Source organism: Electrona antarctica (genome assembly GCF_951216825.1).
Source record: "Electrona antarctica genome assembly, chromosome: 11".
Lineage (NCBI taxonomy): Eukaryota > Metazoa > Chordata > Actinopteri > Myctophiformes > Myctophidae > Electrona > Electrona antarctica.
Window position 1 is genome coordinate 52,621,265 of NC_136792.1, and position 17,829 is coordinate 52,639,093.

At 44.2% G+C, this 17,829-nt stretch overlaps 1 protein-coding gene across 1 annotated transcript in view; it reads right to left on the minus strand.

The window, feature by feature from the left end:
* Positions 1-17,829, minus strand: part of npas1 (neuronal PAS domain protein 1) — a gene marked incomplete at both ends in the record, with an annotated part of 72,950 nt that overhangs the window by 1,437 nt on the left and 53,684 nt on the right. Inside the window, 5 exons of the mRNA XM_079514448.1 lie at positions 1,485-1,597; positions 10,708-10,855; positions 12,189-12,295; positions 14,901-15,097; positions 16,588-16,703. Coding sequence (XP_079370574.1) covers positions 1,485-1,597; positions 10,708-10,855; positions 12,189-12,295; positions 14,901-15,097; positions 16,588-16,703 — 681 coding nt within the window. The remainder of the gene's footprint in view (positions 1-1,484; positions 1,598-10,707; positions 10,856-12,188; positions 12,296-14,900; positions 15,098-16,587; positions 16,704-17,829) is intronic.

A 17,829-nucleotide genomic window follows, 5' to 3' on the forward strand; every position in this document is an offset into this window, starting at 1 on the left:
GTCTCTTTAATGTTTATGTTGTACTATTACTACAAAATCTAAGATCATTAAAGCAGGGTTGTTGCCTGAGTCCAATGCATTTCTGCCTATACTTCCGGTCCAGGACTTGTCCCTATTTGTTGTCCCCATTCTCAATAGAAGTCTATGTAGGAGAGCCGCCATTGGACTGAAGCCCCATGAAGTGACCAATAGAAGTCTATGTAGGAGAGCCGCCATTGGACTGAAGCCCCATGAAGTGAACGCAGTTTGCGTAACTCTGTCTATATCTAAGGCTCTGGCTCTGGATAACCGGAGCTCCAGATATGTCTATATATTGGTGTCCGAGTCATAGTGACATGCCTGTATATATATGGCCGTACCGCAGTGGGTTTCAACACTTTTCACATCAAGGCGGCCCATTATTTATTCTGTATTTGAGCCACGTACTACCATTTGATGACATTTAGCCTCTCATACCAAAGACTATAATTATTTTGTCCACAATTTGGTTACCAACTCTCCATCATTTAGCTGGGGACCACTTGGAACAACTGGTGGTCCGACTCCCTGGACCACTGGTTGGAAACCACTGCCAAATCGGGTTTGTTTATGGCGGTTATGTCCCAGTAGCCAATTTTAATATAGGATTATATAAAAATGCAATTGATGGCCTGGGCCATGGCTCAGGGGTCCAGGCACCTTGGCTGGTAATCCAGTCTGGCAGTGTGCCGCGGGTTCGACTCCCGATCCCGACGGCCTTTACTGTCTTCCCCCATCTCTCTCCCCATTTCCTGTCAGCCTACTGTCTGTCCCTCCATAAAATATATAAAATAAAGGTGAAAGCAAAAAAGAAGAAGAAATGCAATTGATTTATTTTATAATCGACTAAAACGATTAGCCTCGATCGATCCATATATCGATATATATATATATATATATATATACTGTGTGTGTGTGTGTGTGTGTGTGTGTGTGTGTGTGTGTGTGTGTGTGTGTGTGTGTGTGTGTGTGTGTGTGTCCGCTTCTGACTGAGGCTAAGTCATTGATTTTTTATTTATTTTTTTCGTTTTTTTAATGTCATGTGAAAGCAGGGAATCATAGCTTCAAATTGACATATTGGTTGTTCAGTTTGACCCACCAGTTTTGGAGATATGGCTTATAGAGTAATGTCTTGCAGAAAACAACGAGTTGAGAAAACAGGCTTGAAAAAGGTTCACTTTTGTGGACTCTTAACATTACACCTAACTACATGTTTAAGCATTTATTTCATATTTACATATCGATTTCAGCTCTGACATTTATTTCAGACATGCTCTAGTATGTGAAGAGTCTGCCTGTGCTATTAACTTATTAAAAAAAGAAATATGTTTTTCTCCTATCCTGAACAGTTAGTCAGTCTTGCCGCCATGACTGTCTCTGTATCAAAAAGAGCCACATATATTATAATGGCTTAAACGTTAAGCAGGGGTTTTGCATGGCGAGGTGACAGTGGGCGGGGTCCTTACCGCGGCCCTGTGTGGACAGGTTGGAGGGGGAGGAGCTGACGCGAAGCCGCTCCGCTCTCAGGCCCTCTGGAAGCTGCAGCAGATCCAGAGGAGTGTCGGGCAACTCCGTCCGACTGCAACACCGGAAGGAAGACAGATCAGTGGTGTAAGATCTTTATACACACAACTTGTGAAATGATGTGAAGAAAATATATGATGTGGAGACAATAAAGACTATTATTATCATCATTATTGAAGGTGGTAACAGTCCATTTGCTCAGTACATTTTTCGGGGGCATATTTAGAACGTGTGCAGGGTTGAGTATGTCGAATCTAGTTTGCATTAATGAGGATTTAGTTGACACAATGAAATAAAATGGCGATAGTATTCAGTGTGGGGCAGACGGCCTGTCACAGCCAGATTTGGGAGACCAGTAGCTTTGTTGTTGCAAGGAAAGCGGTAAAATGAGACTTTCGTGGTTGTTTTCGTCTCAGGGACACAGTACTGTATAACTCTATGCCTGGGGACACAAAAGCGACACAAAAGTAGGACCCGGAGGTATATTTCTGGAGGGGGGCGCTCACGTCACGGGTAAAACACTGAATTGGAAGCAGCTGTGTAGTGTGTGCGTGCATAGTTCCACACAGAGTAATCTAGTAAGAGAGTGGCGACACACTTTGATATCGCCGCAAAGCGGGGTGCTATGGGCTATAGTTCCAAACATTGGAACTATCCCATTGAGATAGAATGTTACAACGGGATTCAACGCTATAGTGTCGCCATTAGAACCCTCTAGAACGGGCTGGCCTACCAATTGTTCACCCGATAGTTGGAACAAAACGTGGTGAAGCAGCATTTCACTATTATGCACCAAAAACCTGGAACTATATTCCAGCTTACATTAGGAAATCCCCAACCATCGCTGTTTTTAAGTCCAATTTCAAAACATATTTATTTAACATTGTATATCCCAATGATGTCTAATATAACAGCTAGGTCTTGCCTGGGCTTTAAATAAGCTGTGTTTTTTGTATCAAAGGTGGGAGTATTTGTTCTAATTTACATGCTCCTTTATCTTATTTTAATCTGTACTGTCCCTTGTTGAGAAACACTATCCCATCGGCTTCAAATTACTTGATTATTTAACCGATTTAGACCTGAGCTCGATTCTACAAATGTCTTCTAAATCATGACAGTTTTCTGAAAAACCAATGTTTCTATGTCAGCGGTGCTCAACCTTTTTCACGTCAAGGACCCACAGAATTATCTGTATTTGGCCGTGGACTCCCATCTGAAAATGTGTTGTTCCAGGGACCCCACCAGAAGCAAAGATATGAGTATAAAACGTTTGTTGTGAAAGAATATATATTCAAAGATTTGCACTACATTTTCACAACTTTTCAAAAATAGCAGACAAGCTCGTAGCGCGGCACTTGGTATATTTGCCAAGTGAGTTAGCTAAATAATGTTATAGCTAAAGTATAACATTATGCTTAAAACACCAACAGGGGTTCCCTTCCCGCTCTTCCCGTCCAAAATGGGTTAAGCGGTCAGCGATGAAGCCTCCCTGACGCCATGGGGTCAAAATGTTGAAGAACGGGGAGATCACCTCTGACACTGGAGATGTGCTAGTTCTATACTATAATATACATTATACACTGTACATATTGGTAGAAATAATGTTAATAACTCAGTTTAATAAGTAGCTCTAAAACAAAGAATCAGCCCAACTCTTTGTCTATATTAGACTCCGCCCAATACGCCCCTAACCAATCAAAACAACAGCCCTTAACACACACGAAAAAACACAGACTCGAACACAACCTGATAACACGCACGCACGCACGCACGCACGCACTCACGCACACACACACACACACACACACACACACACCTACACACGCACCACTCCACAGCACACTCTACTCCCCCCAGCAGCCCCCCCCCACCCCCCCCCAACACGGAAGAGGCAGTTGGATCAGTTAATGAGCTCTTGTAATTACAGCACTAATTAACTAAAACACCATTCAGCCCCCAAAATTCTGACATCCATTTGTAGTAATTACATAGCTTCGGTCCAATTAGCATTGAAATGCAGCCCACTCCTCTTGTTTTTATCCAACACCTCTCTCACGTGCACTACATGTGTGCACGCTTCCGTGTCACGCTGTGTGTGTGTGTGTGTGTGTGTGTGTGTGTGTGTGTGTGTGTGTGTGTGTGTGTGTGTGTGTGTGTGTGTGTGTGTGTGTGTGTGTGTGTGTGTGTGTGTGTGTGTGTGTGCGTGCGTGCGTGCGTGTGTGCGTGCGTGTTACAAGGTTGTTATTTGTGTCTGCATAGTGAAAGAACAAAGCTGTTAGACAAAGCTGTTCATGTAATCCATCCAGAGAGAACAAAGCAAGCCATTAATACTATACTAAGACTATTACACACTTAATTGTAAGAAAGACGCTCCACGAAACTCTGTTCTTTTAGTCAAACTTGAACCACTTAACCCATTTTGACCTGGGAACGATTCTAAAAATGTCTTGCTGACAGTTTTCTGAAAAAGCTATGTTTCTATGTATTGTCGTTCTTCGATTTTTAAGTGGTGCAACCACTTCCTTAAGTGACTATGTGTGTGGGTGGCTGGGTGGCTGGGTGTGTCTGAGCACGAAATACTGACATGATACTGACATGATACTGACCATGATACTGACATGATACTGACCATGATACTGACATGATACTGACCATGATACTGACCATGATACTGACATGATACTGACCATGATACTGACCATGATACTGACATGATACTGACCATGATACTGACCATGATACTGACCATGATACTGACATGATACTGACATGATACTGACCATGATACTGACCATGATACTGACATGATACTGACCATGATACTGACCATGATACTGACATGATACTGACCATGCTACTGACCATGATAGTGACCATGACACTGACCATGATACTGACATGATACTGACATGATTTGACATGATACTGACCATGATACTGACCATGATACTGACCATGATACTGACCATGATAGTGACCATGATAGTGACCATGACACTGACCATGACACTGACCATGATACTGACCATGATACTGACATGATTTGACATGATACTGACCATGATACTGACCATGATACTGACCATGATAGTGACCATGACACTGACCATGATACTGACATGATACTGACCATGATACTGACCATGATACTGACCATGATAGTGACCATGATAGTGACCATGACACTGACCATGATACTGACATGATACTGACATGATTTGACATGATACTGACCATGATACTGACCATGATACTGACCATGATACTGTCATGATACTGACATGATACTGACATGATACTGACATGATACTGACCATGATACTGACATGATACTGACATGATACTGACCATGAAACTGACCATGATACTGACATGATACTGACATGATACTGACATGATACTGACCATGATACTGACCATGATAGTGACCATGATAGTGACCATGATACTGACATTATACTGACCATTATACTGACATTATACTGACCATGATAGTGACCATGCTACTGACCATGATAGTGACCATGATACTGACATTATACTGACCATTATACTGACATTATACTGACCATGATAGTGACCATGATACTGACCATGCTACTGACCATGATACTGACCATGATACTGACCATGATACTGACCATGCTACTGACCATGATACTGACCATGATACTGACCATGATACTGACCATGATACTGACCATGCTACTGACCATGATACTGACCATGATACTGACCATGATACTGACCATGCTACTGACCATGATACTGACCATGATACTGACCATGAAACTGAAGTCTTCTGAAAAGGTTTTCAGTGGTTCTCAAACATTTTCATGGCAAGGACCCCCAGAAGTATGTTTATACTAGTCATTGGTTAGACATGGGTTAAGGTTAGGTTTAGGTGTGCTGCCCCGTGGGAGGTTAGGGGTTAAGGTTAGGTTTAGGTGTGCTGCCCCGTGGGAGGTTAGGGGTTAAGGTTAGGTTTAGGTGTGCTGCCCCGTGGGAGGTTAGGGGTTAAGGTTAGGTTTAGGTGTGCTGCCCCGTGGGAGGTTAGGGTTAGGGTGAGGGTTTGAGATAGGTTGTAGTTGTAGGACTAATGACTGGTCTCTAACCAATAGCTAGTCTAAACCAAGTACTGTCTAAACTAAGTACTGCACCCCAAGAATATATGTAATTGGCCGCCGACCCCCATCTGAAAATATGTTGTTCCAGGGACCCCCCCCAGAAGCATAGATTTGATTTCAAAACGTTCGCTCTGAAAGAATACAGTACATATATTCAAATATTTGCGCCAGAATTGTAACTATTTTTCAAAAATATTTTTCAATAGCTAAAGCATAACATAATGCTAACACCAAAAGGGGTTCCCGCCCAAAATGGCTTAAAAAAATTAACACATTTTGCACATTTTCCACGGACCACCAGTGGTCCCACGGACCACCCGTTGAACACCCCTGGAGTAAAGCAACAGCAGCAGCAGCAACATTACAATTCAATTATATGCATTGCCATCTGTCATTGTTTGCCAAACGATCGTCCATTATGAAAATGAATAGCGATGCTGGGATTAATGTGGGTAATTGAGGTCTCACGAGACATTGTCATTATTGTTATATGTATTATTAATTACACATAACTGTTCTGTGTGTAACGATCTACTCTTTACGACGTTGATGCGGGCAGAACAATAGTGTGAACCTTACATGCGGTGGACCTGATCGGTGGCATACTTTATACAAATGGACGACACGGACTTGTTGGACAGCCGCGGCGGTGAGCGAACAAACACACAGACACACAGCTGTTCTTTTGACCAGAACGGACGAGCTCTGAGCTCTGTCAGCACGGTTCTCTCCACAGGGGAGGACTCTCCATGCGTCACGCGCACGCACGCACGCACGCACGCACGCACGCACGCACGCACGCACGCACGCACGCACGCACGCACGCACGCACCGCACGCACGCACGCACGCACGCACGCACGCACGCACGCACGCACGCACGCACGCACATTTTAACCATTTATTTATGTCCACAAAGGAGATGCATACAAGGACACAAATAATTATAGGTGCGTTGGAGTTACACTTACAAAATCATGGCATGTGCTTTCAAGGTATGTCACTCAGTACTCTATGGGTATAAGTAACAGCGTCTCCGTCATATATGACGGCTACCAAATATAGCAGAGACACCACAATACTTTGCCAGCCTTTTTCCCTCGTTTTTGGGCATCCCAAGTTGTTGGAACCCTCTAACAACCAGTCTGTGCATATGCCCTAGGCTGGCAAATATAAAGACACATAGCCTGCACCTATAGCCCGCTAGCCTGGCTAATAAGCCAGACTAATATCACACAACACGTGTCGCGGTATATCAGTCTGGGCTGGCTCCACTTGGATTTCATTTACCGGGGAACATTTTCTCTTTGACGCAATTGGTCAGAGCTACTGTCAGTCAAAAGTCTCAAGCATTGAACGTCACTGTACCAAAGCCCGCCTATATTGCATACCGTGTCCCGATTGGTCCGACCTGTTCTCTGCTGTAGGAAAGAGGCGTGCTACTGAGCCTCGCCAGACCGTAATCCGCTGGTAGGCAACTTTTTTTTGCCAACGGCTGATTCGGTCTGGTTTATTAACCAGGCTAATAGCCCGCAGCTCTGAGATGGTATATGCAGAAGTGTGTGTGTGGCACGCACGCACGCACGCACGCACGCACGCACGCACGCACGCACGCACGCACGCACGCACGCACGCACGCACGCACGCACGCACGCACGCACGCACGCACGCACGCACGCACGCACACACACACACACACACACACACACACACACACACACACACACACACACACACACACACACACACACACACACACACACACACACACACACACACACACCGGTCACGGCGGTCAGTAGATGTTTGGCTTAGGAATGCAACAACAATAAAAAAATAAATATCCATGAATTCAAGTCTCCATGGGGAGTAATCGATAGGAGGAAAAAAAAGTAATGTTTTGGGGTGAACTAAACCCTTTAATATTGTCGTAATGCGTACAATGAGAGAAAATCACTACGGGGCGAGCATTCAATTACAATCGCCCCGTTCACCATGCAGTAAGCATGGATGCGTACGTGGCGTGCACCACGCAGCACGCATGTGTGTGCGTGGGTTATATATAGGTCACGGAGCCGGCCTGTGCGGGGTGCCACTGCCTCACGGTTCCACTGACCGGGGACGTGCAGAGAATGCTAGAGAGGCAGGGGCTGAAATTATCTAAAAGGGCACTTTTAGATTAAAGAAATAGCGGAATCTACAAGCTCTCAAAGCGGCGCAGCTATTGTCGGGGCGTGACCCGCAGGTGTACTGAAGCTATTGAAGATTTGAAGGCGTATACGACGTGGATTTCTACACAGGACAAATCTCTCTCAATGCGGAAATGCTGCGTGGTGAGTTCAGGAGAGTTTGGGGAAAAAAACGCCAATTCTCCTGAATGTTGCGTTCGGATAGGAATAGGAAATGCTGCATTCATGGTCTGGAGGAAAGGGCAGTTGTTTTACAGACATGTCTACGTCACGTGCTGTGCCACTAGCCTGGACCAGCCAGCGTGCTCTCTGGTCTATAGAGGGGTGGCACGCTTGGAGCAAGCCATAGAGTAATAGAAGGATAGAGACCGAACCGGAGAGTTATTATTATTCGCCGTTAGAAAATGTTCGGGTGTTCTGATGTGATAGCCGCCTCCCCTCCCCTCACCTCACGTCAAAACAGTTCTCAATGTTTACATCTTACTTGACGAGAAGACATCGATGTGGACATAGCCTTACGGAACCAGGGAGAGGGGGAAAACACCACGAGAGTGACGAGTAGGGTTTAATGCCGGGATCCCGGGATTTCGGTCCTCCCGGTTATAGGGCACGCAATTTCCCGCCCGGAAATTTCTTCGGGACCCGTTGTCCCGGAGTTTTTTTTTTTTCTTGTAGGGAAATTACACTATTGGAGTTTTCACACAGTGCGCGTTCTTTCCCCTTATCTATGAGTGATCAAATGTTCAATCTGAACCCTCCCATCATTTTCAAACATGTTAGATGATATTTATATGGAATTATGGATTACACTCGAGGGCTGCAAGCCTGCAACGGGAACTGGAGCCAGCGGGACCCAATGTAAATGTTTGCGGCGCGGGCGGTATTTAAATAGCCTACCTGCGGGCGGGCAGGCACGGCCGCCGGCCGGTCAAGATGAAATCAGTGGGACCCCGCGAATCCTGCATCCTCCCGCAATTAATCAGATAGGCCTACAGAGTTTATATACACTTTAGCAAAATATGAATGTCTGACAGACATCTTCAGGCACGCTCTCAAAGCTGCTGCACCTGTCAATCATTAGCCTAATCAGTCACTCTGTGAGAATTGTGTGTATTACGGACGGAGCGACTGAGCGAGGAGTTTCCTGTCCCTGTGATGGACATTGTCACTTCTAAACCCCTTTTTGCTTTTGCCTGCATGTGTGCAGCAATAACGTGAAACGGAACACAAACAAAGATGAGTAGGCTACAATTTGTTTTATAATAACCACCAGCACGCAGCGTCTTTCTCTCTCTCTCTCTCTCTCTCTCTCTCCCTCTCTCTATCTCTCTCGCTCTCGCTCTCTCTCTCTAATAATCAGTGTGCTGTGCACTGGACGTGCTGGCTAATTTAACACCCAATCGGACTTTTCATAAAGTACAAAGCGGGATGATCACATTCTCTGCAGCGGAGAAGGGGACCCACTGCATGGCTGCATGCTCAAAGGGTGAAAGACCATGGCTAAGGTATCTATGTGAAAGACGTGAGGTCGTTTTTTCCCCGTGCTTCGACAGTCACATTAGTGCAAACTCCTGTGTCCCTTTTTCTGAATAGCGTAGTAGGCCTATAACATTATTAATATTTTAATGTAATACTTTTATTGTAGGCTATATGTTCATATTTCGTTCAAATAAAACGTTTTAAACCAAAAAATATCACTATTCTATTGAACATATGAAGTATCTATACATATAAATGCATTTTGGTGGGCACTTCTTTTCTTTTTTTTCTGACGGGAATTCCCGCGGGAGCCCGGGAAAAGGTCCGCAAATTCCCGGGAATTAAAATGAGCCAAATCCGGGAAAATATTAAACCCTAGTGACGAGTGATCAGTCAAACATGTGTTCTCTCCGCAGTAAATAAATAATCTGTCTGTATGCGATCTGACCATTATTATTTTGATTACACCGTCATGCTCGTTTGAGGACAGGTAGAGAGCAGAGCATACATGTGTTTGGGAATGTTGCTGAAGGTTATGTTATTTTGTCAGCTGACACCCAAATCAAAAACCATACAGCGTGTATTTAATTATTTGATATCTCCGACAGTCAACGACGCACTTGCAAGGCTACAATGGAAGCATAATTCTGACGGCCCGCGGTGGAATGGACAAGTCAAGAGTATAAAAACGGACAGGGCAGACCCATTACTGTTGTGGATCAAGGTTATGTTATTTTGTCATCTGACACCCAAACCATACAGTGTTTATTTAATTTTATATCTACAACGGTATATGTCTCCACAGTGAGGCTGGAAAATATAGCCTAGCAGCCTATAGAGCGTCACAGTCCCGCCCCCTACCATGGCCCAGGAAATGATTCTCCGTTCATTTTCCTCATAGACATTTCAGAAAGTATTTATTTAAAGACGTTCACGCCGCGGACAAAGCCAACTCGAGTCGTGACAACTCATGACAACAAACACCATTTTTTGGGCCGAACAAATAATTAGAAAGAAGAAAAAAACGGCAGGTTACAACACTTTTTTTGTTGTTTTTCTTCTTTGTAATTATTTGTTTGGTCCAAAATATTGTGTTTGTTGTCATGAGTTGTCACAACTCGAGTTGGCTTTGTCCGCGGCGTAACCGTCTTTAAATAAATACTAATAGAAATGTCTATGGGAAAAATGCATTGGGAATAATTTCCTGGGCCTGGCGTCGTCATGACAGGGGCCGGGACTGCGACGCTCTATACTACTATAGCCTACTAGCCTACTGGGTAGGCAGGAAAATGGCAGCCAGAATAACCCGTTCTGAGTGAAACTCCTCCCTTATATGCACTGGCCCTTAATTTATACTGTGCGTGGACTGACCTGCAAACGTAGTTGACCCAGATGACGTTGCGCTCGTGCGGGGCTTTGTGGTTGATGGAGACGGTGGCGCAGGACTGGATCCACAGGTAGCCGCCTCTCCTCTGGAGCCAGCGGTAGTAACCTGTCACCACCTGGCCCTTCCTCAGCACTGCATGGTGGGGCGGGTGGGTGGGTGGGTGGGTGGGGTGGGTGGGGGGGGATGGGGGGGGGGGATGGGGGGGATGGGGGGGTGGGGGGCGGACAGGGAGAAAAGAAGCAGAGCAAAAGGGGAGAAGAAGAGGCATAAGAGAGTGACATAAAATAGCTGTAGATCTGCTTTTTTATCGTGAAAATGTGTGCAAATATTTCAATATATATTCTTTTACTACAGCGAACGTTTTTAACTTAACCCATTTTGACCTGAGATCAGATTCTAAAATTGTCTTCTAAATCCTGACAGTTTTCTATGTCAGTCGTTCTTCGATTTTTCCAAAATAGCAGACCTACAAGCTCATAGCGTGCCTTTGTTGCTGGGTGGGTGGGGGGGGGGGGGGGGGTCCCTGGAACAACATATTTTCAGATGGGGGTCGGCGGGCCAATTAAAAAACATTTTTGGGGTCCTTGACCATGAAATAGTTTGAGAACCACTGACATAGAAACTTAGGTTTTTCAGGAAACTGTCATGATTTAGAAGACATTGATGGATTGGGGGGGGGGGGGGGGGGGGGGGCAGGGTGTGTGGGGAGGTGGGGGGGGGGGGGGTTGACACGGAGAACATAATTTAAGAAGGAGAGCAAAAGGGGAGAAGCGGCGTACACACACACACACACACACACACACACACACACACACACACACACACACACACACACACACACACACACACACACACACACACACACACACACACACACACACACACACACACACACACACACACACACACAGTGCTGCAGAGAGGAGTGGAATCAGCTCTAGGGCTGCAACCGTCCTTCATTTTATTACCCATTGTTCTATACTCTATTTAGTATGTTCTATTTACTTATGATTAATCAAGAAGCAGCTTTTTTTTATTATAAATATACATGTTTTCAGATATTTACGAATCGAATAACCACTAAAGCAGTATTGTATGCTTCATTGCACATGTGGGTCATACAGACATAGACGGAGCAGCTTGTACATTTCCATTGGTTTGGAAAGTTCTTGGACGTTTTCACTCATAATGACACGATGCCCCAAAATAAGGATCAATTATGAATCGATCAATTCATGAATCGATCAATTATCAATTGTAATTATCGACTGATTAAATCGATTAGTTTGATGTATAGCTTCACACCTACGTATACACAATCAATGTTCCGCCGGCTGTACGCCCGGGGCGAGTTGGTAAAGGGGCGAGTTGTTTTGTATTCCGTTTCGGTGGTCACCTTATCACGTAAAACTCTAAGTATGACTGTATGAATAGAGGCCTTTAACAGAGACCAGGATGGACTCACGGTCTTCGTGGCTCTGTCGGAGGTTGTCCAGGTCTTCTACGTAAACAAAGTGGTAACAGGTGTGACCCACCACCTCGGCTGGGGTCAGGTCCATGTACTCCGAGATCCTGCAACACAGGGGAAATTAATCATATACTGTACTTTGAGTCCCAAAAAGAACATTAAAGATCACATACCCGGTGGTCATATTATGCACTTAATTAAAGATGGAGTGCCACGATTCTTTTCCACCCTTAAACATGATTATCAGGCATTATTATAATATAAGGTGTACAGTATTTGTACAGTATTTGTTGCTTTTATGTGGGCACGCCCACCAGTTCATTAAGTATGCCTGGTTTGCCTGGTGGGTGTTGATGGGTGGTGATCCACCTGAACTGAAGCCTCACCCACAGCTGTAGTTGTATGATAAAGGGGGAGGGGTTAGGGGAGGGGCTGATAGTGTGGTGTCACTATATTACTGTTTATTTCATTGGCCCGTTTGACTGTCAAGGGTTCAGCCTCCAGGAAGAAACCCTAAATACAAAGTTAATACACCATTGCACATAAAAACGACTCCAGGGTCGTTCACCTCATAGACACTTAGACAGATATATCATGACAATAATTCTGTTTCAAGTGAACTTTTAAAGGGTGGCTTCCACACGTGTTCATGCCTACAGCAACACATACTCCAGGAAATCCTCTGTGTTCATTTCACCGTGTACAGTGTACCGCCGCTATAGGCATATATATATATACGCACAGTACACACTGTCCATATAAACATATCACGTGTAGGGCAAACAAATGGTCAGTAGCGATCCCTGCATTTAACTCCAACAAGTGACAAAGTGTACAAATGGAAGAGTCTCCATATAGGGACTGCTGGTCATCAAATGATTGGCTTAGGAATGTGACAAAAACAAACAAAATATCCATGGATTCAAGTCTCCATGGGGTGAGTAATCGTTCTAATCGATAGAAAAAGAGCCATTTTGGGGGTGAACTATCTCTTCAAAGACGTCATGAAGTGGAACAATATTTTTTCATTCCTAGAGCATGGCAGCCACAATGGAGATTAATAATACATGGCAAAAAAAGTGAAAAGATAAATCTATTTTTGGGGTATTTTCTTTAACCCATTTTGGGCGGGAACCCCTTTTGGTGTTAGCATTATGTTATGCTTTAGCTATTGAAATTTTGAAAAGTCGAAGAACGACTGACATAGAAACATAGCTTTTTCAGAAAACTGTCAGGATGTAGAAGACATTTTTAGAATCTGATCTCAGGTCAAAATGGGTTAAAGTCAAATAGTCGGAAATATACTTGTAATCAGTGTTTCTAGATTGGAGAAAATGTGTACAAAATGATGCGCTATGTTAAAAAGTGGTCAAAATGTCCTATATAGATATACATCCATTTTTTGACAGCGGCCGTTGCTAGGCGCCGCCTTGCTCGACCGTCCCAGAGCTGTTTTGTGCGAGCGCAGCCATTCACTTCCTGGTTTACGGCCCAGACAAATCGCTGTCCAACATGGTTTTGAACAGAACGCTGAAGTTCTGTTCTTAATTTGTGACTTCATCATGCATCACGTTTTGGAATATAAACGCTTCTAGAGAGAGATCAGACTTATTAGCGCCAGCCAGGTAGTAATGTCAACCTCACATTTTTTTTGTGGGGGGGGGGGGACATGGCAGGCGGCTTTTCAGAGTAAAATCTCCCTCATCTGCTGGGCACTCTTAGCGCCTACATTTTGAAAAATCCCGGGGCATAAAAAGTGTCATGGACACACTCTCGTGGGTATACGGATAACTCGCCGGTTTAGTGCATTTTAGTTTTACTTCACCTTTATTTAACCCAAGACCTGACCTCGAAATTAAAAAAAAATCTTCTAAATCCTCCAGTTTTCTGAAATAAATATTTTCACAATTTATCAAGAATAGCAGACATACAAGCTCGTAGCGCGCCACTCAGTGGCGCGCTATGAGCTTGTAGATCTGCTATTTTTCAATAGCTACATTCTAACTAATATAATAATGTTATATTATGTTTAATAATGTTTAAAACACCAAAAGGGGTTCCCGCCTAAAATGGGTTTTAAATGACATTGAATTGAGAGAACGAGAGGACAGTTGTTTAGAGTTTACACTAGATGAAGTAGGAATGCTAAGTACCGAAACAATGTAATTCATTAGCAAACAATATCCTGAAATATCATTGGTACCATCATTATTCACATACCTGATACCTTTTTATCATTACCAGCTGACCATATAATTGCACAAAATAATGTGATCACTTTGTAAATGAACCATAACATCATGTGTGTTTGACATACTACACTACACTGATGAAGACAGCATGTTAGCATAACGATGAAGACATTGAAACGTGTTTCTCTCCACTTTTCGCTGCCGCGAGTTGGTATAAAACCGGCGAGTTCTCCGGTACATTGGTGCTGTGCACATGCAAGCTCATTCTCCAATCTGGGATAAAATACAACTCTTTCAGCGCCACCTGGTGGACACCAGTTTTGGTCTTGGGTGCCACCGAAGCCCATTATAAATAAAATAAAGAAAATGTAATTCTATTGTGCATGTCATGTGCATGTCATCATTTTACTCGTCCTGTCGTCCCTGGCAATCAGTGCATAATTAGATTCAGCTCGTCTTAACGTCCCTGGCACTTAAACAGTTTTAAAAAGCATCAAACTGTCTTAATCGCCCGCACCTGTTCTCACAGTACGTGACCTGCAAGTCCATGTTGACCCTGAAGACAAACATCTGGCTCTCCATGCGGACCTCGTTGAGGGTGGAGGGCGGGAGCGTGTGAGCCAGCGCCACCAAGCCCATTGGCCGACGCACCGAGCGGGGGTTGCCCGGGACCAGGGCTGGGCGGCAGCGGATCCGTCCCGTCACGTGGATCACCTGTCATGTGGAGAAGACAGAGAGGAGGACCTTAAGACTGTACCTTGACCATACCGTACCGTGCAGCAGTGGTCAACCTTTAGGCCCTGATTAAACCTGAGTTTAATTTTTTTTAATTTTTTTTTTAATATAAATCTTCTCTTACGGGCAGTGGTGGGAAAAAGTACTCAGTTGTTTTACTTAAGTAGAAGTATCAATACTGCATAGGTAGAAATGCTCTGTTAGGCCTCACTCACACCTTTAAAATATTGATGCATGCTTGTTTTATGAATGTTGTGAGTGTCATGGCGGCCCCAATGCATTTCCAATGGAAGTCATATGGTTTGATACAACATTTTGGACTACAAGCTGTTGTATGGCTTTCGGCTGTGTTTCGACTGCGCCCCTCCCCCTCACACAACACAAGTGTTGTGTCAGACCATGTGACTCCCATTGGAAATGCATTGGGGCAAGCTGTGTCACACCCTTTGTATACAGCAAGCATACAGCAATCTGTTGTAAAGGTCTGAGTGAGGCCTTACAAGTAAATAATTCTAAATGTATTTGAGTAAAAGTACAAAAGTATTGCCATCAAAATGTACTTGAAGTGCCAATGCGTCGCACACGCATTGTGAGCTTGTAGATCGGCTATTTTCAAACGGCCGAAATCTATATAGAGTAGGGTTGAAGTGGTTTTGTAATAATAATCAAAATCTACAAAGTAACTCTAGTAACATAAAGTTTTCAAATAAATGTAGTGGAGTAGAAGTAAAAGTACTGGAAATCGGAAATACTCAAGTAAAGAAAACATACCTCAAAATTGTACTTAAGTAAATGTACTTAGTTACTTTCCACCACTGATTATTAATAATACAAATCTTCTCTGATGGGGTAATTAATATGTACCGTAAATTGGGGTCCCACAGATAGAAATGCCATTAACCCATTTTGAGCGGGAACCCCTTTTGGTGTTAGCATTATGCTATGCTTTAGCTATTGAAAAATAGCAGATCTACAAGCTCGTAGCGCGCCACCGAGTGGCGCGCTATGAGCTTGTAGGTCTGCTATTTTTGTAAAATCGAAGAACGACTGACATAGAAACATAGCTTTTTCAGAAAACTGTCAGGATTTAGAATCTGATCTCAGGTCAAAATGGGTTAAATGGGGGTCAAACTGAGGGTCCTTGAAATGAAACTGGTTGAGAATCACTGCTAGAGCCGCAAAAATCTTCTCTTATGGGGGTCCCTGCATGGCATGTCTCTTCAAATGGGGGGGGGGTCCACCGCGGGGCTAATTAAGTGTAAATTTGGGGGTCCTTGACATGAAAAAGGTTTAGAGAACCTGCACTGATCTATAGACTATCCTTAGACGTGAACACATATTGGAGGACCACTGCCGTACGGGACCGCGTGGCGTTCCTTGCCTCCAGGCCCAATGATTCTATACGTTCTGTTTCTCAGTATATATTTGGGTCATCACCAGCTCACTCAATCGTGTGTACACACTCGTACTTTGTATCCAGAAGACTTGACGTGGAGACCTCGCTTGGTGAGCGTCGACTTCATGCGGATGAAGAACCCGCGGTCGGGCGGCTCGTCGCCTAACGAGTGTGGACTCGACGGCCCCGCTGAGGGAACAAAGAGCCCACGAGAGAGAGGGAGGTCAAGACAAAAGGGGGATGAGGGGAGATGAGAAAAGAAAATGCCCATCCCAAACCACCCCGTCTCACGGAAATACGGCGAAATAGCCACGGAATTGCAATTCCGTACATGTATACATGCCTAGAAACCCCCAAAAGATATGTACATATTACACGACTACTGTTTTTTTTCCGTTTTTTTTTTGGCTTTCGTCTTTATGAATGAATGAATGAATGAATTATTAATTAATTAATTAATTAATTAATTAATTAATTCATCTTCATTTTCGTGTCTTGTCGTTAAGAACCATCCCTTACGGGATTATAAGACACCAACAACATAAATAAACAATATCACGTTCACTTCCCACACAGAAGCTACACCAAGTATTTGATAAAAACAAAAACAGAACAGAAATAAACAAAAACATAAAAATAAAATACATCACATTTCTTTGTCCGCATGTCCCAAGCTTTCTCTATATATTCTGGTAATGCAAATAGCTTCTGTTCGAAAATCCATCTCAGTCGCTCTGCATCACTTAACCACATCAGATCTATATTTTGACATCTGTTAAATAACTTTTGACGTAGCTCATGATTTATTTTATTTTAGAGGGATAGGTATACAGTAGGCTGACAGGAAATGGTGGGAGAGAGATGGGGGGGTGACACGCAGTAAAGGCCGTCGGGATCGGGAGTCGAACCCACGGCACACTGCCAGACTGGATTACCAGCCACGGTGCCCAGACGGCTAACGCCAGCCGCCCGGGCCACACGACTATACTGTTTTGACCACGACGGAGGCGTGGCTTTCACTAGTACAGATTTCTATTTCACCGTGGCTGGGTCGGTCGGGCTGGGTGAGTTCAGTACAGAAGTGCTATTTCACTGTGGCTGGGTCGGTCGGGCTGGGTGAGTTCAGTACAGAAGGTCTATTTCACCGTGGCTGGGTCGGTCGGGCTGGGTGAGTTCAGTACAGAAGTGCTATTTCACCGTGGCTGGGTCGGTCGGGCTGGGTGAGTTCAGTACAGAAGTGCTATTTCACCGTGGCTGGGTCGGTCGGGCTGGGTGAGTTCAGTACAGAAGTGCTATTTCACCGTGGCTGGGTCGG